Source organism: Pygocentrus nattereri, chromosome 29 (genome assembly GCF_015220715.1).
Source record: "Pygocentrus nattereri isolate fPygNat1 chromosome 29, fPygNat1.pri, whole genome shotgun sequence".
Classification (NCBI taxonomy): Eukaryota; Metazoa; Chordata; class Actinopteri; order Characiformes; family Serrasalmidae; genus Pygocentrus; species Pygocentrus nattereri.
Genome location: NC_051239.1, coordinates 5,997,677 through 6,022,095, shown reverse-complemented (window position 1 = coordinate 6,022,095; position 24,419 = coordinate 5,997,677). Strand labels below are relative to the sequence as shown.

Sequence of the window (24,419 nt, the reverse complement as noted above, 5' to 3'; positions counted from 1 at the left end):
TTCTAATAAAGTGGCCAGTGAGTGGAAGTGCAAGGTAGGTGTTTCTAATAAAGTGGACAGAGAGTGGAAGTACAAGGTAGGTGTTTCTAATAAAGTGGCCATAGAGTGGAAGTACAAGGTAGGGGTTTCTAATAAAGTGGCCAGTGAGTGGAAGTACAAGGTAGGTGTTTCTAATAAAGTGGCCATAGAGTGGAAGTACAAGGTAGGGGTTTCTAATAAAGTGGCCAGTGAGTGGAAGTACAAGGTAGGTGTTTCTAATAAAGTGGCCATAGAGTGGAAATACAAGGTAGCTGTTTCTAATAAAGTGGCCAGTGAGTGGAAGTGTAAGGCAGGTGTTTCTAATAAAGTGGCCATAGAGTAGAAGTGCAAGGCAGGTGTTTCTAATAAAGTGGCCAGTGAGTGGAAGTGTAAGGCAGGTGTTTCTAATAAAGTGGCCATAGAGTAGAAGTGCAAGGCAGGTGTTTCTAATAAAGTGGACAGTGAGTGGAAGTGTAAGGCAGGTGTTTCTAATAAAGTGGACAGTGAGTGGAAGTGTAAGGCAGGTGTTTCTAATAAAGTGGACAGTGAGTGGAAGTGTAAGGCAGGTGTTTCTAATAAAGTGGACAGTGAGTAGAAGTGTAAGGCAGGTGTTTCTAATAAAGTGGACAGTGAGTGGAAGTGGAAGGCAGGTGTTTCTAATAAAGTGGACAGTGAGTGGAAGTGTAAGGCAGGTGTTTCTATTAAAGTGGACAGTGAGTGGAAGTGTAAGGCAGGTGTTTCTAATAAAGTGGACAGTGAGTGGAAGTGTAAGGCAGCTGTTTCTAATAAAGTGGACAGTGAGTGGAAGTGTAAGGCAGCTGTTTCTAATAAAGTGGACAGTGAGTGGAAGTGTAAGGCAGGTGTTTCTAATAAAGTGGACAGTGAGTGGAAGTGTAAGGCAGGTGTTTCTAATAAAGTGGACAGTGAGTGGAAGCACAAGGCAGGTGTTTCTAATAAAGTGGACAGTGAGTGGAAGCACAAGGCAGGTGTTTCTAATAAAGTGGACAGTGAGTGGAAGCACAAGGCAGGTGTTTCTAATAAAGTGGACAGAGAGTGGAAGTGCAAGGCAGGTGTTTCTAATAAAGTGGACAGTGAGTGGAAGTGTAAGGCAGGTGTTTCTAATAAAGTGGACAGTGAGTGGAAGTGTAAGGCAGATGTTTCTAATAAAGTGGACAGTGAGTGGAAGTGTAAGGCAGGTGTTTCTAATAAAGTGGACAGTGAGTGGATGTGTAAGGCAGGTGTTTCTAATAAAGTGGACAGTGAGTGGACGTGTAAGGCAGGTGTTTCTAATAAAGTGGACAGTGACTCCTGGTTTAATCAGTCACATTGATCATGGAATGCAAATTCCAAATACAACAGCGCCCTCTGCTGATCCACACTAGTTTTAGTGGGGCCTGAAGAGCATAAAGAGCAGCTCACTGCAGATCCGTTTAAAGGTTAAACGAATGTTAGCACATTTATGAGTCCCGGTTTGAGCTTTTCAGTTAAGTTGGATTTAGCCACGTATGCAAAACATGAGAGTTTTAGGCACAGGCCTTACAGACTGCAGCATGCTCACTATAATCACGAATAATATTAACCACACAACCGTTCACACCTTTGTGTGTGCAGACTCTGTTCTTCCCTAAGAGCAAATCCCAAATAAGAAAACACTGATGAATGTCAGAGTCAAGTGGCTCTTAAGACGAGATGTCTTCTTAAGAACGGTTGGTGAACGAGGCCCAGTGACTGCAAAGGTGAGGTGAACTTGGAGAAACTGTGATGCCTGTTCTCACACCCTGCACGAGACAGGATATCTTTGCCTGTATTTATTTCAGGGTTGGTTTTTAAATAGTTCCTGCAGACACTAAGCAAGGAAACATTTGCTTAGCAGTTACGCATGTTCAGCAGTTTGTTGACGATGTTTCCTTTATTTACAGATTTTTGTCTGTCTCTTGTCCTCAGCAGGCAAAGTGTTCCTTGCAGGGTCTTACCTTGAACCTTCGTGTAGGTCCATATCAGGATCATAAGCCTAATTCCTTTAGGGCCGAGTTCCCAGACAGATTAGGGGGCATTACACCGGCAGCAGGCTGTCTGCTCTAAATAAACTCTATACTCCACTTTATTTCTACTTTAATTTGTTTATTTAACAGGGACACTGTAAACCGATCTTCATCATCATTATTTCATGAGGTCAATGTTTCATCTGCTGCTTCTGGGTCAGGTTGATGTTGATATTAAATATGTAAACATTGCTTCACACATAGGCAGAAAAAAACAAAGAACAACTTCAGAAACAATATATATTGTCCATCTTATCAGCTCCACTTACTGTAGAGCTGCACTCTGTAGTTCTACAGTTACAGACTGTAGTCCATCTGTTTCTCTGATACTCTGTTACCCTGTTCTTCAGTGGTCAGGACCCCCATGGACCCTCACAGAGCAGGTACTGTTTGGGTGGTGGGTCATTCTCAGCACTGCAGTAACACTGACGTGGTGGTGGTGGTGTGTTAGTGTGTGTTGTGCTGGTACGAGTGGATCAGACACAGCAGTGCTGCTGGAGTTTTTAAACTGTGTCCACTCACTGTCCACTCTATTAGACACTCCTACCTCGTTGGTCCACCTTGTAGATGTAAAGTCAGAGACGACAGCTCATCTGCTGCTGCAGTTTGTGTTGGTCATCCTCTAGTCCTTCATCAGTGGACACAGGACGCTGTTGGCTGGATATTTTTGACTCTTTACAGGGGTCCCGACGTCTGCAATACAAATTTTATTTACTGTCCAAAACCACCAATGAACCTACATGTGCCTTCTGAGTTTTTATATATAATGCTGATGATACTTAAGAGTCATAAATCTGAAATAAATAATGAAAAAAAAACATTTCTTTGGGGACTATTTTGCTTTACAGTGCCCTGCATCCGCCTCTCTGTCATAAATAGATAAAAAAACGTTTCTAAATACATTTTATACCAGAACTTTCTCACAAAACTATCATTGAACAGTGTGTCAAATATAACGCAGCACACCTTTAACTATTTCATGTAATAATGCTCAGTGAGGGAGCTGTCAGAGGAATTAAACTCCTCAGACGTCTGGTTCCTATCACCACCACTGTAAATAATTCCACACCAAACCCAGAGGTGTAAAATCCAGGTCCAGAAACTAAAAATCCTGCCCGGGATTTTGTTCCAACTGCCTGGCTTCTCTGGTTAGATCAAACCAGCAGCAGAGCAGTCCAGGCAGTTGGAACAAAACCCCGGGCAGGATTTTTAGTTTCTGGACCTGGATTTTACACCTCTGACCAAACCACTCTGAATGACTTTGTTTACGTCTCAACCATTTAAACTATGCAGATTTTTTTTCTGAAAAATCGGCCGAGCTCCCCTGTAACGTTAGACAAGCTCCTTCTCCGAGGGCCGCCAGGCGTCGCCGTAGAGCAGCTAAAGGCTAAAGCTAAAAAGCGAACCTGGGTGTCCAAACTAACCGGCTAAGCTAAGCTAACGTTGGAATTGAAAACGTGTAAATCATCGAGTTATGATGACTAGAAACCTGCAGGAGAGCAGAGCATGGACGTTTTAAACAAACTGACGACTCTCTTCCAGCAGGCACTGGAGACAGTGAGTAAAACTGTAACTTTGCTGCGAGTTTCTGGGCCGGGTTGACGCTAAATTAGCGGCTTCTGTATAGAAAACAACTGGATTTGGGTCAGTCAGCTGTTAGCGTTAGCATTAGCAAACTCAGTAAACAACGCTTAACGAGCCAAACTAGCTTCGTATGTTCTCTACACACCCTGGAAAAGCTAGAAAACCAACAATAATGCACTGTCATTTCGGTCAATACTTTATAAAGGCTTAAAATGATGTCCATTAGCTTGGTAGCTTACTAGCTTCTGGCTAAGAAATGCCAAACTTTCCTCCTGTTGCTTTCAGGATGTTTCTATTAGACCTCCTGACATGTTTTACGCTTTATTTGACCGAGTTAAATGCTGGCACAGCACTGTTTTTCCTTACAAGGTGGGTTATGAGCGTAAAAATACACTCCAAACGTGTTGGTTTCTTACTTTAGTGAAAAACTAACTTGATTCCTCGACTTTTTAGTCAGTTTTTCCGGTCCACCTTAAAATGTACCGTTTAAATGATACCTTTTAAGGTGGAACTGGTCCAGAGCCTGATACGCCAGGTTCAGCGTCGTGACACAAAGCGAAATAGCTAACTAAACTACCCAAATCCAGCTTGAGTGGAAGGGGATCAGGTCCAAACACAGGTACTGAGTACAAGGTGGACCTGCAGTGGAGCCTCTTAGTACATCCAGCATCTATCAGAACGAGAACTGAACTGTTCTGCTTTATTAGTCTCTTGTTTTCGGGATCCTTTCAGTCTTTCTGTCTTCAGTATCAAAAACCATCCATATGAAGTTCATGCTAATAAACTACAGTGAACTTGATCCATTACTACCCATCTGTGTTGATAATTCTGAGCTTTAATCTCTGTGGGGATCTGTTGCTGTGCTGGCTTTCCCCCCAGGCCGGAAAAAAGCACAGCATTCCTGCAGGGTTAATCAAGTCCTGCAGGTCTGAACAGGACAGCGGATCGAGCTTTCGATTACATTGTCATTTTGAAATGCTTAAAATGAAGTGCTGGTTATTGCACCGGTCAGTCAGCTGTATTGGGGTGTTTATAAATCAAGTTCGAATCACTGCTGTCATGTGCAGGTTATAAACATACTGTGTCAGGTTTAGACTTGGATTTTTATCTGCAGCATCCGTGATCTTTGCCTGTTTTGTGTGTGTTTCAGAGAGAGCCGTCCATCAACCTGCTAGATTCTTTTGTCGATCACTGGAAAGGAATTACCAACTATTACATAGAAACTACAGGTAAACACTTTGTGATGACATGACTGTTATTTTAGGGCTGTATTCGCATTGCCAGGTTAAAGAAATCAAAATTTTTTTTGCCCTGATGTCACTCAGATCTGATGCTGTGTCGACACACACATCTGATCTTTTTTAATCCAACCTGAGACACATAAGCTACGTTCACATTACAAGCCTTTTTGCTCAAATCCGATCTCTCTGACTGGATAGTTCACACTCTTTAAGTAAGTGATTCAAATCTGTCATTAAAGGCTGTGTTCACATTACCAGGCTGAAGTGGCACAAATCAGATTTTTTGCTCTAATGTGACTCAGATCTGATGTTTTCAGGACTGTGTGGACACAAATCTGATCTTTTCAAATCCGACCTGAGCCACATCCATATGTGGTCCTAGATCGGCTACGTATCCGATTCATGGTCATGTGACCTTAATGTGACGCTCAGATCGGAATTCATGCGCTTATTTTCCACTGCATGTGCGCCGTCATTCGGCGTTACCATGGCAACAGCGCCGAACAGGCGTTAAAGCCTGTAAACGGTGGAAAAGCAGCTCATCTCATCTTTTTCTCCTTCGTCTGGCTCTAATAATGAAGCTGAGAGCTGATCAGAGTTGATGATCTTCTCAGCGAAGCTCGTTCTGCTCGTTAGTTGGTTCGCTGTTCGTGACATACGCCAATCATTCATGTCATGATATTAAATATGATGTGCGCATGCGGGTCACTTCAGGACGCCGGTTCGTTCACAATAATCACAGATTTGAGTCGCTTACGTAAACAAGTGTGAACCGTCGAGTCTGAGAGATCAGATCTGAGCAAAATGTCTGGTTTGAGCTCTGAGGGTTGTGATGTGAATGTAGCCTAGGATGTCTACGAAATTTGAATACAAGCTGTGTTTAAATATGTGTTTATTAGCAACATTTTAAGCAGGTTTTTTTTATTTCAGTTTTAGATATACATGCTCTTTTGGAAGTGCCTGCTATTTCCTTTTAAAGGCTACTGAATTTTTTTATTTTGTTTTGTTTTATTGTTTATTCTATTCAACAAATTTGTGAACCCAAAGAGCTCCTATAGAAATAATGTATCATTATCATTATTATTATTACTGGTATTAGTACTATATACAGAAGAGAAAATGTTTATTTTCTTTTGTTTGCCTGTAAATTATCTAAATTTTGTTTAAAGCCAGTGTGAATAGGAAATCCGAACACATTTTCCTCCGTGCCATGTTGTACTTCCGATTGAAACATCACATCAGGGAGAGTCTCTGAGCTAGCTGAGCATTTTCTCTTGATAATAGGTGGGAAGGCGGGGAAACACGATATTATTAGTTGATATTATTTGTTCCTGCCCGCTGGTGCATAGTGATGTAATCAGAATACAAAAGCTGTTTTAGAGGCGGGGCTAAAATCACAGCTTTTTAATGGAAAACAAGAATTTAGTATTTTTAAATGATAGGATGATGTCAGCTCTGATTTTTTGGTTAACTTTAAAATCTGTATGTTGAGCGTGTTTGAGAGCAGAGCTGTCCGAACTGTCTTCTTCTGCACTGTGTAGATGAGACTCGGCCTGTGAAGCAGACAGACATCCCATGGAGGCTGAAACAGATGCTGGATATCCTGGTGTACGAGGAGAAGCAGCAGGAGGTGGAGGAGACTGGAGCCTGCATGGAGTACCTGCTCCAACATAAAATACTGGAGACGCTCTGCACGCTGGGAAAGGCACAGGTAACTCGCACTCTGTTACAAGGCAGCCAGGGTGTAGATCTACAACCTCAAACCATTCGATTTGATTAAGATCATTTCTGAAATGATTTAGCCCAACATGAAATATCAGATTTTAGGACAAAAACATCATCATCATACACGGATTACATCATCATACACTTATTATTCCACCTCCACATACAACACCACATACACACTAGTGAAGACACACACCAGGGCGCCCTTAGCACACTTGCCCAGAGCCGTATCCGCAGCACATGGGGAGCAGTTGGGGGGTTAGGTGCTTTGCTCAAGGACACCTCAGTCACGTACCGTCGACTCTGAGGATCAAGCCAACAACCTTCTGGTCGCAGGGCCGGTTCCTTAACCTCCAGCCCACGACTGCCCCCTTTTTCCACCCCACTGGGAGCTTAAAAGGCTTCTTTAGACTCTGAAGAGCTGAAAACTCACCTGCATGTTCTCTTTTTCGTGCAGTATCCTCCTGGAATGAGCCAGCAGGTCTTGCTCTTCTTCTCGAAGGTCCTGACCCAGATCCAGAAGCCTGTGCTCCACATAATCAATGTGTATCGACCTGTACAGGTGAGAGAGACAATTTAGCTCATCCGCAGTGCTGGTACTAACAGTGCTAATGTTATTGAATAGTAGCACAGTGTGTAGACACAACAAACTGTTAGACAGCACTACATTTTAATGTCTGCCAAAAAACACATTGCTGGATTGTTATGGAAAACATAAAAGCTCATTCTTTTTCAAGCAAGATCAGCTTATTTGGTCGCTTTAGCTTGTACTGTAATTTAAAAATGTATACTGCAATAAAAAAGTGACTTGGGTGTGTTGGGTGGAGGCTTATAAATGTAAATGAAGGAAAGCAGTTAAGACATTGCCTGAGATTTTATGGGCTTATGAGAGCAAAACACGTCTAAGTTTGTGCTCTAACATGTTTAGAGAGCCTCACTGTGTCATGTCTGTTTATTTGTTAGCTATATGGCAAATTCAAGCTTCAGTCTTTTAAAGAACTTGTAGCTTTGCGTAACTCTGCGTATAGTTTTGTGTAACTGTTGACATTTGTGCGAGTGTGTGTGCTCATATTGATTCGACAGCACAGCCAACGTTGGTGTCTAAGTAAACACAACTGTCAAGTAAGGTGGCTATTTAGCCAGTTTGGCCACTTTCAAGCTTGTACTTTAATAGTTACTACAGTGAATGAGAGAGAGGACAGTTAAAGGTCTCACAAAAACAATGAAAGCCTGCTACTATAACTCTGATCTAGGCCTGCACTTTAACCTCTTATTCTCCAAGGTATATTTTGGTTTGTCCATCTGAATTTACGTGACCAAATCATAGGGCAAATTATTCACTAAATGCATGAAATAAATGTATATTTTTATTTTATTTTATTTATTTATTTTAAAAGCTCCCCTCAGATTAACAGAACGTGTGTTTTATGATCTACACATATCACTATACGCTTACAATTTACTGCTGAAAGCCCAAAATCTCCGCCGCTCTTTGTGTTATTTTATAAAAGTCATGTTTCCAGAGCAGATCACTGAAGAGACGCCGTCTGTTTATAGTTTAGAGCCCAGATTTGGGGGAAAAACGGGTCGACTTTCAGTAGAAAAACAAAGTTCAGCTTCTTTTATTATAAGGGTTTAAAATGACGTCACCGTCTATTAGACTGGAGAGAAGAGCTACAGCCTCACACGACGCCCAGCTTCTGAACGGAGCTTATGGAATATGAACGTTATGAAGAATATGATGAAGTACATTTGGGAACCACCGGTGGTCCTAAGGAATTGAAGAGGTTTAATAGACTTACATACAGCGAGCAAAAGAAAGACAATTAAATTTCTAGTTGCAATTATTGGCAGCTAATAGTCATCTTACGTTTCTGGAGAATTGGGGGGAATTTCTGTAAGCCGTTCTGTGTATCAGCCTTTTTAATTTTTTTTCCTTTCTTATTTTGGTCCGTTTTCACACTGCAGAAGCTGATTCGTCTGTGTGGACTCCCCAACTCCCAGACAGAGAAAGAAGAGGCCCAGTTTTTGTTTGCTGTTTGTTCTCGAGTGAAGAAAGATCCATATGTTCTTAATTACATCTTAGAGGTGTGTGATCTCATTGTGCTGTATAACAGCAAAACTCTCACTTTGTCCATGCCCTTGGAGGCATTTGAGCTTCTTTTGTCCCATTTGTATTGTCCTTTTGTGTTTTGTTTTTATGCTGATCTTTTTTTTTGTATTTTAGAATCATATAATTATAGGGTTTCCATGATTTACTTAGCAGTTCTGTTTCAAAAAGGGTGCTCTACAAATAAAAGGTTGATGAATTTTAACTCGCCCATATCACAGACTACCAAAGAAGGTCAGCCGCAAAGATCCAGCTCTGTCTCCGAGGACAGTATAGAAGAAGGTTCCAGCGGTGCTTCCAGCCCGGAGAGTCCTAACCCCCCAAACAGCTCCTCCCAGCCAGGCATCATCCAAGTCCTCGCTCATCTGGGCAAGAACCAGGTAAACCCCTGCTGTTTGTTCTAAGGGGTGTTTCAGCTTTTCTAATTAGAATGATTTTGGACATCATTTCAGCTAGACTGAAGATTTAAAACAACCGAGCCACAAGCAGCTACATAATTTACAGACATACGGTTCGTTCGTATAGGTGGACATGCAGTGTATTGCAGAGGTCACTAATAGGTGGACCACGTAGGACGCTGTCCAATGTGGACCTGGACCTACAACTGATAAACTATGAAGAATGAATTAATTTCGAGAGGATGGTTCTTTTTTTAAATGGCCTGTCATTTCTAGTCAGTACTGTACCGGTTTAGCGGCCCGGGAGACTCGCAGACAAATCACATGCTTTGAAAATGGCACACGTGGCGCTACTCAGCCAATCAGATCTGTGCATTATGACGAGCACTGAGACTCATATGAGTGTCGCACACAGGGGAGGGAAGAGGCGAGAAGCAAATGTTGAAATATGACTGAATTGTACTTCAGTTGATTTGACGTTCAGTTGTTGACTATATAAGATGTTGATATTCCTACTAGGCATCTTCATTTTACAGTATATGGCACTGAATCATAATGCAAGTTAGACAAGATGATGTTCTAGAAATGTTCTTTAACTGGACCTTACAGAATTTTACTTAAAGACCCTGGTGTATTGTTACATTTGCACAAAGCCATATCTTAATTTCCACGCTCAATCAACCGAAACCAAAGCTATGCTAGCCACTTTTCAGTGTCTGCCTCTAGCTCCTCAGCTCTTCAGTCTCTTTTTGCTGCTGCTCGTCCCTCTATCGCTCTGTTCCCTCTCAGCTCTTTTTAAAGGCGCTCACGCTGCCCGCCACCGTGAGCACCGGAGCCAAGAGGGAACGAGAGCTCGCCGCTCCGCCTCCTCATTGTCTCCCCCAGCTGGCAGCTCAGCCGTCTGGGTCAAACGCTGCATGACAGGGGGCAGGGCCCGGGCGGCGGAGCATGGGACTCGCTCCTTCCTCTGGTGCCTCTCGTAGCCGGCACCAGCGTCGTCCTCCTCCTCCTGCCATTGCTCCCGCATGTTGGGAGAGCTCGGGCTTGGCGCTCCGCCCTTTCCACACTCGCGGCTCTCTCCCCAGCGTCCTCACCGAGGTTCGTCGCTGCTGAGTGTTCGGGCCCCACCTTTCTGCCGGCTCTCTGGCCATCATCGTCGCGGCCCGGGGGGGCAGGTGCATAAAACACCAAATAATGGCGCAGTGGTCCAACGGCTGCTTGCTACTTTGAAGTTTGTGCAGTTACTTTACATGGGTTGTTGTTGTTGTTGTTGTTGTTGTTGTTGTTGTTGTTGTTGTTGTTGTTGTTGTTGTTGTTGTTGTTGTTGTTGTTGTTTACATGCTCTCTATAATTGTTCTTGTATGATCTGTGCAGTGTTCTAGCAGTATTGACTACCTGTGATACACTGATGTGCCAAAAGTCATGGGACAGCAGTGTGTAAATAGATTGTGAGTTGCCGTTACCTCAGGGGACGGCTTGGGAATGCCCACACCTGTATAAGTTGTGAGGTGTTGATGAATGAGGTTGAACACTGGCCAGCGTGTTCATGGCAAGGTGACGTGACCTATCAGAGTTCGAATGAGGCATGATACTGGGTGCCAGACGGATGGGATGTTCCATTCCCAAAGTTAAGTGGGCATTTACCATTCCTCGATCCACAGTGTCACGTCATAGGAGGCATTACCACCCACATTGGACAATGGAGTGGCTGCCCACGGGTGCTTCATGATTGTAAGCGGCAGCTTCGGCCTAGAATTGTCCATGTGAGGAGACAAACGAGTCTACAGATCACATCTAAATTCAATGCAGGAGTCCCCATACGCATATCCCACAGGTCCGTGCTGTGTTCTTTAGCTTTCATGGGATATAGGAGCAGAAGACCCCCCAGAGTGCCTCTGTTAACACCACAGCACCGGACACAGCACCTCACCTGAACTTGTGAGGTTGCGAACTGGATCCTAGAGGACTGGCGACATGTGGACTTGAGTCTCGGTACCAGTTGTATCAGCTGATGGTGGGGTTTGTGTGTGGCGCAGACCCTATGAAGCCATGGACCCTGGTTGTCAACAAGGCACTGTACAGGCTGTTGATAGTTCCATACTAGTGCAGGGTGTGTTCTCATGGAATGGGTTGGGTTCACTGGTCCGCCTGAACATGTCATTGAGCGGTCACAGCTGTGTTTCACTGCTTGGTGATCATTTGCAGCCCTTCATGGACTTAATGTACTGCCACATTGATGGGATATTACAGCAGGATAATGCGCCATGCCATTGGGCCCAAGTTGTCTAGAGCGTTCTGGAGAGTTCAGAGGAATGTGGCCTGCACCTTTGCCTGACGTGAGCCCAATCAGGCATTTATGGGATGGGGTGGAGAGGTCCATTCACACCTGAGATCCTGCATCTACAAATACCACAGAGCGGTGGGTGGCTATCCGGACAGCATGGCTGAACATCCCTCCAGACGTCTTGTCCCATGACCTTTGGCATATCAGCGTGTACTCAGAAAAACACGATACAGTTTTTATAAGCATAATAAAACACTAAAAATATTGCCCACACCTAGTTAATCATCACGTCGTTTCTTATTGGTAAGCTTTCTTGTTGTAAATTTTAAAAAAGGCAAAGGTTTGACAAAGTTTTTACTTCTTTCAAAGACCGATTACAGCTCTTCTGTATGATAAAGTATTTATGTTGTCTGCAGTCCAAAGAGTTGAGCAGTGTGTTCTTTTTGTGATGTCTGTGTTTCAGATGAGCCGTGTTGCCCTGCGGGCGATGGAGAGCATGCTGCTCCTGACGAGTATCCCTGAGGAGGAGACTGCCAACCTGCTTGCAGAAGAAACTCCGCTGTGTGCCCTGCTGGCACAGAGACTGTGTGAACTGTACAGCACCATCCCCACCACTCTTCACCCTGCAGACCTGCACAGCTACCCGCTCAAACAGTGGAGGTATACGTGGGGTGACTGTGGCATAGCTGGGGACACCAAGGCCCAGAGAAACATGTAAACCCAACTTGACTGTTTGTGCAGGAGGAACCGTTGAACTGATCAGTGTATCAAATTCTTTGGTGGTACCTTAGCTAAGCTGTGTCGGTTTCTGAAGCCTGCTTACTGACAGGCATAGTACTTGTCTTTGGCAATTGCAAGTTGCCATAATCTTTACCCGTTTGCCCTAAACTTAGTCCTAGAAGTGTCTTCGACGTTGGCCAGTTGGTGGGTGTCCTCCTCATTATAGAAATGTCTCAGGAATATAATGCTTGACAGCTATTCCTGCCTTTCCTGAAACCAAGCCCCTCCTGAAAAAAATGACGTTTGTTCATTTCCTTGTTTGGACAGTTCTCCAGACTGTTTGGAGGAGAGCCCTTCGTTCCCAGCTCAGGAACATGTAGACAAGTTCTTCTCTTGGCTAGACTACTGTGACCAGCTCATTAAAGAAGCAACAAAGGTAATTGATATAGGGAACTTGGGATTTTTGTGGACTGAGGTGCCTTTTTTTCTATTGCATTCAATAATAGAGAAGAATTTTACATGCTTTTTGGTTCATCTTGCGAAGCTGTCTTTTGTGTGGAGGTCTCCAGAGGCCCCGTGTTGAAAAATTTCAACTCAAAGCAATTGTAGTTTTTGTCGAGCATTTTTCTGTGCTGACCAGTCACATGAATATGAAGGTGACCTTTTTAATCAGTGACTACCCCTCAGCAAAATTAGCACAGCATAAATAATAAACATAAAATTTTTATGTTTTGCTTGTTTTACTAGCAGCTCCAGTCTTGCTTGTTAATAGTAGATCAGGACTGAAAGTGCACCAGTGGTTATTGATGTGTTACAGGATGCTTGCTGTTGTCTTCTTTTTATGAAGTATTCCCAAGTAAACAGTAGGTACAGAGTGTAACATAGAGCTTGGCATGTTCCTACGTCTGACACACATTCTCTCTCTGTCTCTGCATGTCTCTCCGTGTTTTGGGCAGGTTCTTGCTGTCAAACTTGCCAAATCTATTCACCAGCAGTGGCTTATAGGATTCCTTCAACCTCAGCTGCTACAGATGTGAGTTAGCAGTCTAAAGTTGCACTTTGTCAGATTTTTTGTTAAAAACTAAAGTAGCAAAACACGCAAATCTCTAAGACCTGAAATAGTCATTTAAAAGTCAGAGGTGATGGGTTGGATATGACAGGAGTTTTTTGGACCACGTCATACATCTTTATTTATTTAAGTCACACACACAGGCTGAAAAAGAAAGACAGACTGTTTAAGCCTTAAATGCAAAATCTACATTATACCACATGTTGTTGTGTAATTACCCATTTCCAGTATTTTTTTGTTTTTGTTGTTTTTTTGGAGGGTTGGGAGTCGAAAAGGTTATAATTTTAGGGATGTCACCATTGATTGCATTAGTAATCAAGTAATTACTGATGTATTTTGACCTTTTAAAAAGGCTCTGTTTCCTGCTGTAAGAGGAAACAATAGGAATTATGCCGTATTTTGCAAATTGCCACAAATGAGTACATCGAGAAGTTCAATTTAAATCCCAGATTTTTGTACATATACAAATTCGCAGTAAGTTGTCGAATTATTTAACTTGACAATGAACACCTACCATAGCAACTCCAGCAATTCTAGAAAGCCATAACTGTAGCTTTGAATTATGACTTGCAGTAACTTTTGTTTTTTTTGTGTGCGGTGGTACAGGTCGGAGGTTGGGGTCCTGGTCCACACTGCTCTGCTGTCGTGCTCCGTGCGTCACATTCGCTCCCCGGCTCTGCTGCAAGAGCTCGTGCACTTTCTACTGGGCAGCGAAACGCACCACGAGCAGCGGGCAGAGATACCCCCCCACAAACATACTCTGCGCTACAGTCTCATTGAGCACTGTGACCACATCTCAGACGAGGTGTCTGTTCACACTCGGTCATGTCAGAGTTGGATTTATAACATTTAATATTTCAGACCCACCATCACTGTGATTGCTAGGGGTTTAAAGACGCATCAGTCTGAAGACAGGGATTCAAACTTCATTCGTTTTAAAGAGAGAGTGTTTTCTATAGTGATCAAAAATATGCACGAGGCTTCCTTTTATTGTTGGATGCACTGGAATGATTATATATATATATATATATATATATATATATATATATAAAATTGCAGAGTGAATGTGCAAGCTAATTCAGGGTAATAAGGACTTGCCGCTTTGGTTTGTTTAACCAAAGTGACCATGCATGACTGAAGTGTGACATTCTTTTCATGTGATCTGCCTTCAAAAATATGTCTTTATTGGGAAAAAAGTAGACGAATGGGAGAAATAGCCACTTTTCTGCATCAGCATTACTGTTGTGTTCAAGCAGTCACATTTTTCTGTTCAGTTTATTTTTAAATAATAATTATGAATCATACCAAAATAATCAAACCATGATAAAACGTGAGATTTGATGATGCGCTGATCTTTTACTAAAGATTTGTAATCCAGTGAAATGTGAGGTCAGAGATTTTCACACTTGGTGGATACTCTTGTGTATTTTGCAATAATATTGATCATTTCTTTATTCATTATTTTAAATTGTAGATTAGTGTCACTACCTTAAGATTGTTTGAGGAGCTCCTGAAGAAGCCAGACAGAAACATCCTGACCAATCTGGTGCTGCGGAACCTGGAGAGCCGCTGCTATAGGCTGCCGGGTTCTGGGGAGGAAAGACCTGGAGCAGACCTTGATCTGGAAGAGTCTGAGTGTGTAGAAAAGCTATTAAAACGTTAATAATTAATACGGCAAGTCAGGTCGTTATGGCATTAAATGTTTTCTCTTACTCGTGTGTGTGCGTGTGTGTGCGCGTGTGCGCGTGTGTGTGTGTGTGTCTCTTTCTCTCACTCAGGGAGCTGGAGGAGGATCCTTTCTTCACAGACAATGAGTTCAGTGGCTCTGAGCCTCTGCTGTCTCTGTCCAGTCATCGGGACGAGAGGAAGTCTAGTTCACGAACACAGATAGCCGAAACTGTTAACAGGTAAAGCAAGTACTGATTTTGCTTTTATGTGTGTTGAACCCTCTAGTACAGTTTTACAATTCAGAACAGATATTTTGATTGTCAGATCCGTAGTATAATTTTTCACTATATATATATATAATTTTTTTTTTTTTTTTTTTTTTTTTTTTTTTTAGAGAAAATAAATACAACTGCCCTATATTGTGCCAGCATCTAAAAACAAAAGCTGGCACATTTTTCATGGCTAAAATGTGCATTAATTATAAAGTTTAGATAGAAATCTTCAGAGATGTCCGAAAAAGTAAGTCCAACCACTTCTGTCATCAAATCAAACCACGATTACTGTCACATCACATTTACACATTTGTGAAGGTGAGTGAACATCCTAGGTCAGGGCTCTTTAATTAAAATTCAATAAGTTCCAGTTAGAGAAAATTTCCTCATCACATCATAATGTCTAACTTGCATCAGGATTCAGTCCCATATACTCTGTATTGAAGTAGCCTAGTAGGAATATCAACATCTTATACAGTCAACAACTGAATATCAAATCAAATAAAGTACAATTCAGTGATATTCCAACAACATCTATCATCAATTTTCTCTTTTAAGATCACACCATGTGAAATAACTTCCCTCTGACTCACTTTCTTCTCTGACTGCTGTTTCTCGCCTCGGACCTCCCCTGCGTGGCGTCACTCACTCGAATCTCTGCTCATCGTAATACACAGATCTGATTGGCTGAGTAGCATCACATGTGATATTTACAATGCATGTGATTGGTCTGTGAGTCTCCAGCTGCTAAAGCAGCCGTAAAGGCTAGACAAGTTATGTTGATTAAAATAGGACAACCCTGTCGAAATGAAATCATTCTCCAAAGTTTATCATTTATAGGTTCAGGTCCGCATAGGACAGTGTCTGGGTCCGGACTCGGACAATGGTCTGCCTATTAGTGACCTTTGCCCTAGGTGCATAGCCCCCTTATAGTACTTACATACAAAAATAAACAGTATATTTTATATAGAACAGTATATAGAAGTATATTTTAAAAATGCACGTTAAAGAGTCTAAACATGCACATTAATATACACCAGTATTGCACTGCATTTGATATAATGTGTATGTGAATATGTGCTGGTATAGATTTGCTACTATCTACTATCTACTATCTGCTAAATCTACTGTCACAGTCTTTTTTTTGTGATCTGCTCTTTTACAGTTTTCTCTGTTTGGTACCTCAAGAAGCAAAAACAACTCAACATGTGCAGGGAGCAGGATATGACACGTATGTCCATGATGCTCTTAAATCGGTAAGTAACGTCTCAGTCTCACTTCTAAACAACAATGACACCAGCTGTTCCTAAACATACGTATGGACTTCCAGGACCATGGCTGGAACTAGCTATGAGGACACCAAGGTCCAGACCTCGGTAGTTTAGAATGGTTTTTCGCTTTCCTCCATTCATGAGATTAAACGTAGAAACGCTATTCCGATGAAACGGTCTACTCAGGGCTGCAGCCACAGTTTCCAGGCCACCCAATCAAATGGGCCCAGAATATTGTTTATGCCGTATTTCTGGGATGCTGAAATTTGATTTGTGTTCTGCGAGTGCCATCACCGTATTGTGGCCAATCAAAATCTGACGTTATTTTCTAAACCTTCCGATCACTGCTTAGCAACCGTTAATATCCGCGTTTGCTTCAGTAATTAGCCAGCGTTCGTAACTAGCGTTAGGACACTGAGGTCCTCAGAACTTTCTGTAGGGTTTTGCTTCAGTGTAGAAGAAGCGATGAAAGTACACAGTGAACAGTGAGGGGTTCTGAGCTGACCTTAGAACAGCTGTGGTTTGGCCTCAGACTGGCCTGAGTACCACAGTAACTTTGACTTCTTCAGATTCAGGTATCTTCAGGAATGCAGCCCACATGCTGTACGCAAACATACAACATCGCCATGGTAAAAATGTAAGAGTTCATGAGCATAATTTACATATTAACCTAAATGTTTCCATATTAATGTAACATGCAAGCTCCATTATTCATTTCTCCATTATTCAGCAAGATCAACATGCTTTAGTCTAGTTCCAGTAACTGCTCGGTTTAGTCCACAGGCTCCGTTGTAAGGCTATATTAGTGATTAGATGAGAAATGAAAGCTGTATTTTGTTACCTACACATTGCAAATGGCATGAGGACATTCACTGTTAACCAGCATATTGATGGTATAGTATCACTACCTTTTCTCATTAGCTGGAGTAACCACCACTCATCAGCTTTATCTCTCTCTCCCTCTCTCTCTCCCTCTCTCTCTCCCTCTCCCTCTCCCTCTCCCTCTCCCTCTCCCTCTCCCTCCCTCCAGCTGAAAGAGTGTTCAGCCATGTCTTCGGACTGGGGCTGGCCGGACACCCCTAAACCACTTGATGTCCACTTCATCTCTGCAGACTTCTATGAAGGCCACTTCCTCAAAGTGCTGTTTGACAGGGTAGCACGCATACTGGAGCAGGTAACCATTTCACTGTTACTTACTCTGAAGAGATCGCATCACATTTATCAAAATCACGTAAAATCCAGTCCGTATCTGGAAAACTTTATCTCTATTCCTCTGCGTCCGCGTCAGCCGTACGAGCTGAACCTGCAGGTGACGTCTGTGCTGTCTCGGCTGGCTGTGTTCCCTCACCCTCATCTCCATGAGTACCTGCTGGACCCTTACATCAACCTGAGTCCTGGAGCCCGTTCACTCTTCTCCATGCTCGTCAGGGTGAGCAGCAACAATAGGGTTGCAATGGTTACTGACTAATCAGTCACGGGCTAGTCAGTAGGTCATGCATGATGTTGACTATGCAAGCTGACTTGGGCTACGTTCACATTACAAGCCTCGTTGCTTAAATCAGATCTTTTGCTCAAATCCGATCTCTTTGACACGATGGTTTATATTCGTTGACTGTCAACAATGTGAACGAACCAGCCTCCTGAAATAACCGCATGGGCTCATCCCACGTCACGTGAATGAATCACTGCATCATCAGCACAAACTAACAAGCAGAACGAGCTTCGCTGAGAAGATCATTGACTCTGATCACCTCTCAGCTTCATTATTGGAGCGAGACAAAGGCGAAAAAGGTGAGGTGTCGTTTTCCCACCGTTTACAGGCTTTAACTTCTGGTGGGCGCTGCTGCCATGGTAACGGAAAAAGCACACGCATTCCGATCTAAGCATCACATTAAGGTCGCACAGCCACAAATTGGATACGTATCCAATCTAGGACCACATATGAAAGTGGCCCAGATTGGAGATTCGTGTCCACACGGCCCTGGAAAAACCAGATTTCAGCCACATTATAGCAGGAAATCGGATTTGTGCCACTTCAACCTGGTAATGTGAACACACTGCGACTCTGTTAATAAGAATACATTCAGTCGTCCAAACAAACCGCAGTACGCTATACCCAGTATTGGTATCAGGCACACGTTTTCATAGTGGCCAGAAGGCGAGGGTGTGCACGAGCGAAGGCATGCATGAATGAGTGAGGGCCTGCGAATGTGGAGGGAGTAAACGAGGATGTGCATGACTGTGAAATACTCATTTTCCCTCTAACTGTAGGTGATAGGGGAGCTGATGCAGAGGATCCAGCACTTCCCCAACTTCACACAGAGACTCATCATGGTCAGGAGGCAGCTGATGGGCCTCGAGGCGGAGACCATGTAAGAGAAATCATCAATACGTTCTTCCTCCAGTCATGTTCTCAGGTTAAAGGAATAGTCTGGCATTTTTCAACTTAATCTCTGCCTCAATTACTGAATTACTGATCGCAGAACATTTCGACAAGTTTCTGAGACTTTAGTGAAAGGACAGAAAACCTGTCAACTCTGGGGGGGGTGAAGAATGTGTCCATCACTACAGCTAGTGTAAACATACATGCATCCTGCAGCGGTGAGACTGTAGTGTCTAGAGTGAGCTTTGCTGGTTTAAAGTCTGAGAAGACCCTCATTTGATGATGTACTAACTGCATCTGCTTCTGGGTGGATTCTTGGGGACAGGCTGTTCTGAAATGTGTTTTTAACTGTTAACTAGATGAATCCAAAAGTAAGTCCGATAGCTAATGTTACTTCTAGGAATTTTAAGATAACAGCCAAGTATCTACAGAAAATGTCTACATGTTACGTTACATTACATTAGTCAGTGCATCAGTCAAGTGACTCATCAAGCTCAGTTAGGAAGGGAGAGAACTTTACCTCAATTTGGCTTTTGGCCTCCGTTCTCTGTCTTAAATAACTTGTATCTAGTGTACATTTTGTGTTGAATAGAGGAAGAACCACTGCTTTCTTTACAGTTCTGTCCGAAGACCGAGGTAATAGTTGCATTGATGCTAGCTTGGTCGTCTTTATCAGCCAGTACATCTTTGGCTGACTTGGGGTCCCAGACACGAGGGATTATAATGAAATTCCAAAGTGCATGCTGGGTGTAGTGAGATGAACATTGATGGGCGAAAACATGAAAACAATATTACATTGTGGATTCTATCAAACCAAAGAGGCTGAGGGATACAGTACCATTGTACTGAGTATTAGATAACAACATATTAAACTGGAGTTTGACCCAGTGAAGTGGGATTTAAGTCAGCAGGTTTTCAGTACAGGCAAACGCTTAGAGTTGTTGTCAACCATCTGCTGCAGAAGAAGCCGATAGAAATGAGGCTGAAAAATGCCGGAGTATTTCTTATACATATAAGTTGTTTCCTTTGCTTTCCTTTCCGTTTGACACAGTGTGAAAGCTCATTTATACTCTCTTTACGTACGAAAAGGAACACGTCCGTTTCAAACGATGTAACCGTCACTGCCCGCATGACACCCTGCATCCTTTATGTTGGCATGGGTGTTAAGCAGTACATCCACTAGAGGACAGTCTAGAGAGAGAACTTTCTGACAGCAGCAAGCATGGCGATGGTGGAGGTTCAAAAGTAGCAACTACGAAAGAGTTGAGGGAGACCAGTGTATACGGCGGTGGTCTGTGAGGCCGTTTAAATGAAGAGAAACTGGCATCGTGTCTTGCATGAACTGTTGGCTACACTGCCCAGACGGCTTCCGGTGGTCCGGCTTCATTTCTTCTATAAAGGGAGTACAAATGAGCCTTTACTTTGTGACCTATGTGAGAGAATGTGCATAAATACGGACGAAATGAAGGCAGAGTACGGTCAGAAGGCTCCGTCCAAATCCAGATTGAACGTTGCGCGTAAATGAGCCTTAACCTCTTATGCTCCAAGTTTGTCCATCTGAATTTACATGACCGAATCTTGAGGCACATTATTCAGTAAGTGCATAAAATAAATGCAGATTTTTATTTTATTTATTTTAAATTGAATTCAAATGAACAGAACGTGTGTTTTATGATCACACATATTGCTCTGCTTACAATTTACTGCTGAAAGCCCAAATATTTTTTACAGAGCAGATCACTGAAGAGGTCTGTTTATAGTTTAGAGCCCAGATTTGGGGAAAAACGGGTCGACTTTCAGTAGAAAAACAAAGTTCAGCTTCTTTTATTATAAGGGTTTAAAATGACGTCACCGTCTATTAGACTGGAGAGAAGAGCTACAGCCTCACACGACGCCCAGCTTCTGAATGGAGCTTATGAAATATGAAAGTTATGAAGAATATGATGAAGTGTGTTTTGGAACCAACGGTGGTCTCACGGAGTTTAAGAGGTTGAGAACACTGATGGATTTTTGACACAAAAGTCGCACCGTAACACCTAAATAAGATTTTTTTCCTCTTTTTTCTTTCCCAGGATGGATCACGCCACCCTATTAAAAGGAGTGATCGTGCTCGAGGAGTTCTGTAAGGAGCTCGCAGCTATAGCCTTCGTCAAACTCCCTGTGGGTGACCACGAACATCTTACTGCCTTCAGCCCTTAAATAAGGACAGTACCGAGTCTTCAGTGTCTAAAGGACGACATCAGTTAAGCAGTTGCCTCAGTTCACGTCTGTTTGCACAGAGTAACGTGGGGCTGGCGCTGTTTTGCAGGGTGCAGTACACTGGTGTTTGGAAAATGTCATTGGTACACTCAGTATATTGCACATACACACAGTTGGTCAGGTGTTGGGTGTAGGGGTTCATTTCAGCTTCGACCTTGACATTTATTAACAATGAAAACTATGAGACATACACTACTGCTATTAGGCAAATCAGACTTACCGTAGTACCTTTGAATCTTCCACTGTTTTTTATGAAGAATATTCTTCAGCGCCTGCAAAAGAGGGTCTTGCAGGAAAAGTTCAGTCAAACAAGCGACATTATTTAATAATGGTCAGCTGTTAGGTACGTTCGCATGTTTGGTTTATCGATTCCTTTTAAACTTATAAAGTAATACAGCTTTGAATCTGCCATGTGCAGTATGTTGGGGACAGAGGTCACCGTCCCCTGACCTGCAGGTGTCTTTACAAAGCTGCTTATTTTACAGGCCTGTCCTGGTTAGTAAGCTGGTAGTCTTATTAAATGATGATTTACTAGCTTATTTATTGCGACTGGAATAGCGACTAGAAACAGCTCTATGTCCTTGGCACCAGGTACAAAATTATGTAGTTTGACATAAGAAGACTTAAGTCTTTCACTCCGGATCTGACGCAGGGTGCTTAGAGGGGGCTGCAGCACTGCACAGGTTGTTTTCTAGGGCTGCACGATATGACTTTAAACATGATGCTCGATAAAGCTGTTTGAGATCACCATGATGATGTGCGAAGCAATAACTGATTATTAACATAGTGCGCCTCTGAGTGCATGTGCCACAAATACCTTTTTTGCTGCGAAAACAAAAATCTAACAAACCGCTCATCTTTAATCTGGGGTTACAGCAAACATGGCACTGCACTGCTCTTACTAACCATCAAAAGCCGTTTGCTAATGGTGCCCCCTTGTGGAGAATTTGGAGCCTGCGAAATGTGCGAGTTCTTTCATGAGGTACTTTAAGTCTGAAAAAAGTCTGGATTTTTTGTTCTGTTCCTGTTTGTGGTCTGTGTGTACTTTTATTTTCTATAATGGCATCCACAAAGGAAAAAAATATATATTTAATTGGTTTAAGGGCTCCTTATGATGATGCAGGTTTGTTGTAACAGGAGCCACTACTGCTTTGTATCGCTGTTGTCAGAACAAAACCTTGTATCTCCGAAATGGTAGCTTTACAGTAGAAGGAAAAAAACGTGCCTTACTTTCATTGTAGGTCAGTGGAACCAGATTTTGGGTCATTTCTTTGGGTCCATTCATTGTGAAACGTGCACATAACATACAAACAAAAGGCATTATCAGATTATGCCAAAAGCTGAAAAAGAGGTTTTGTTCCGGCAGCAGCGGCATGTCTTACCATACAGTCGGCGCACCGTACGCTCGGAGTGAGAATAGGCATGACCGTGTAAACGTGTTTACAGGTTAGTAGTTCAGGATGGAGCTGTTTTTGAGCTTGTGTGTATTTTGGAATCATCTGTTTAGCTGGATGGTGAAGTAAATCGATCTCCACGAGAGAACGGGGTTCAAACCCAGCGCAGTGAAAAACTCGTCCCGTGTCCAGTGCTACGTTTCCGCTCATCTATTTACATCACTTTGGTCACACGCGGAATTTGTTCCATCCTTGCAGTCCTTACCGATGTGTTGAATACATAAACTGGTATAGACTGATAACTGATAAAAACATGATTCATCATGCAGCCCTACTAAAAACAATAATGCAGTTTTCACCCGAAAACGATATCAAGTACATTTCAATGCAATTTTATCTATTTTAGTGCATCAGTGGCTTGAATCGACTGTTTCGGTCATTGAACTGTACAGTGCTCCGGCCCTCTGGGACTGTAGGACTCTCATCTGAAGGCTCTGAAAAGGCCCTGAGCGTTTCTCACTGCACGGTCAAATGCTCCTGTTCAGCTGAGCGTGTTTGGTGAAGCCCTATACTGACCCAAGAGGGTCAGTATAGGGCACGTCTCTCGTTTTACCTTTTTTACATGCTGATTAATTAGCCTTTGTGAGTTTCCCCAAAACGTTATAGCACAGTGGTCACTGTTTAGACGAATGGGGCAATTATCTTTCTCCTGATTTTAAAATGATCATGATGATGTTTGTGGGGAAACTGAAACCTTTTCTGTGCTTGTATTATTATTATTATTATTTTTTATTGTTGTTATTACAGAGTTTAAAATATGTTAGCAAAAAGAGCTTTTAAAAATGTTCTCTTTATCTTTCTGATGTGGTAATTTAAGTATGGATATTAATCATCGTGTCTATTTTAATTTCAATGTCACAGAGCTGAACCAAAAGTTGAGGGGTGTGCAATTATGTTTTTTTGAGTGTTGAAGTCTGTGTTGCTACTTTTCTCAATGAAGATCACTTTCTATGGAGAAGCGAGATCAGCAGGAGCGTGGTGTCTTAATTCTACATTCAATTACCAGTGATGTCATTGAGTGTGTATTCAGGTAGGCTTAGGCCCAGTCCCATTTCTCCCCTCGTCCCTACCGCTTAACACCTGGCTCTCCGTTTGGCGTGTTCACGTCGAGGAGTAGGGTGTCCTGACTTCTGTTGAGTTAGAGGGGTAGGTAAGATTTCTGCGCAAGTGACCAAAGAAACCCACAAATGTGAGAATTTTCTCTGTTAAAAATCATCATATTATATTAGTTTCATGTCATTTCAATGTATTATGGTCCTTTTCTTCATAACAAGCTTAAAAAATCAATAGTTTGCTGATTTCTCGGTAGCTGGCTAATTTTCCCATTCCACCTTAAATGATGCAGCAGTTACATTCTGGCACCTCGGGCATCACAACTGCAGCTCCATTTAAGGTGGAACGGGAAAATTCTAACAAGAATCTGGAGAATATCTGACTTCAGCTTCATATCACTGAAGAATTAGTGGTGGGTGATAATAAATAATTGCCCCCCTCTTTGAAGGCACATGATGCCCTAAATGTAACTAAAGCCCAGCAGTGAGGAGCTGAACTTTCCCCTCCTCTGCTGTCCCTGCAGACGGGCAGGGTCGCCTACAGAGCGGCGCTCTATAACTCAGTTCCAAGGAGAATGAAGACACTCGAAAACAAGGGGTAAGGGTAAAAATAAGAAATGGGACTGGGCCTTCTACTCAGCCTAATCTGTGTGCTGCGTCTCTAGTTTGCAGTAAATTACCACAGAAAATGTCAGCGTGTTTCTCTGCAGTGAAAGGACAGAAAACCTGTTGACACATAATAGAAGCCAATGGACAAATGACTAAACAACACTGGCCTCCTGTGTTTCTGTTCAATCAAAACTGCTGTCTGGAAATCATTCATACTCCGCAGATGCAACAGATATTCCTTCGCCATTAAGGAAATC

The 24,419-nt window shown here is 42.6% G+C and overlaps 1 protein-coding gene across 1 annotated transcript; it reads left to right on the top strand.

Moving 5' to 3' along the window:
- The first annotated feature begins 3,389 nt into the window (after nucleotides 1–3,389).
- Nucleotides 3,390–23,468, top strand: fam160b2 (family with sequence similarity 160 member B2). The gene is made up of 17 exons (XM_017682605.2): nucleotides 3,390–3,617; nucleotides 4,795–4,873; nucleotides 6,427–6,596; nucleotides 7,071–7,175; nucleotides 8,582–8,701; nucleotides 8,945–9,103; nucleotides 11,869–12,065; nucleotides 12,453–12,561; nucleotides 13,082–13,158; nucleotides 13,801–13,999; nucleotides 14,669–14,829; nucleotides 14,973–15,101; nucleotides 16,300–16,390; nucleotides 17,436–17,579; nucleotides 17,694–17,834; nucleotides 18,677–18,777; nucleotides 20,861–23,468. Exons 1-17 carry the CDS (start codon nucleotides 3,567–3,569, stop codon nucleotides 20,985–20,987), a joined length of 2,160 nt encoding a protein of 719 aa, XP_017538094.2. The 5' UTR covers nucleotides 3,390–3,566; the 3' UTR covers nucleotides 20,988–23,468.
- The last annotated feature ends 951 nt before the right edge of the window (nucleotides 23,469–24,419 follow it).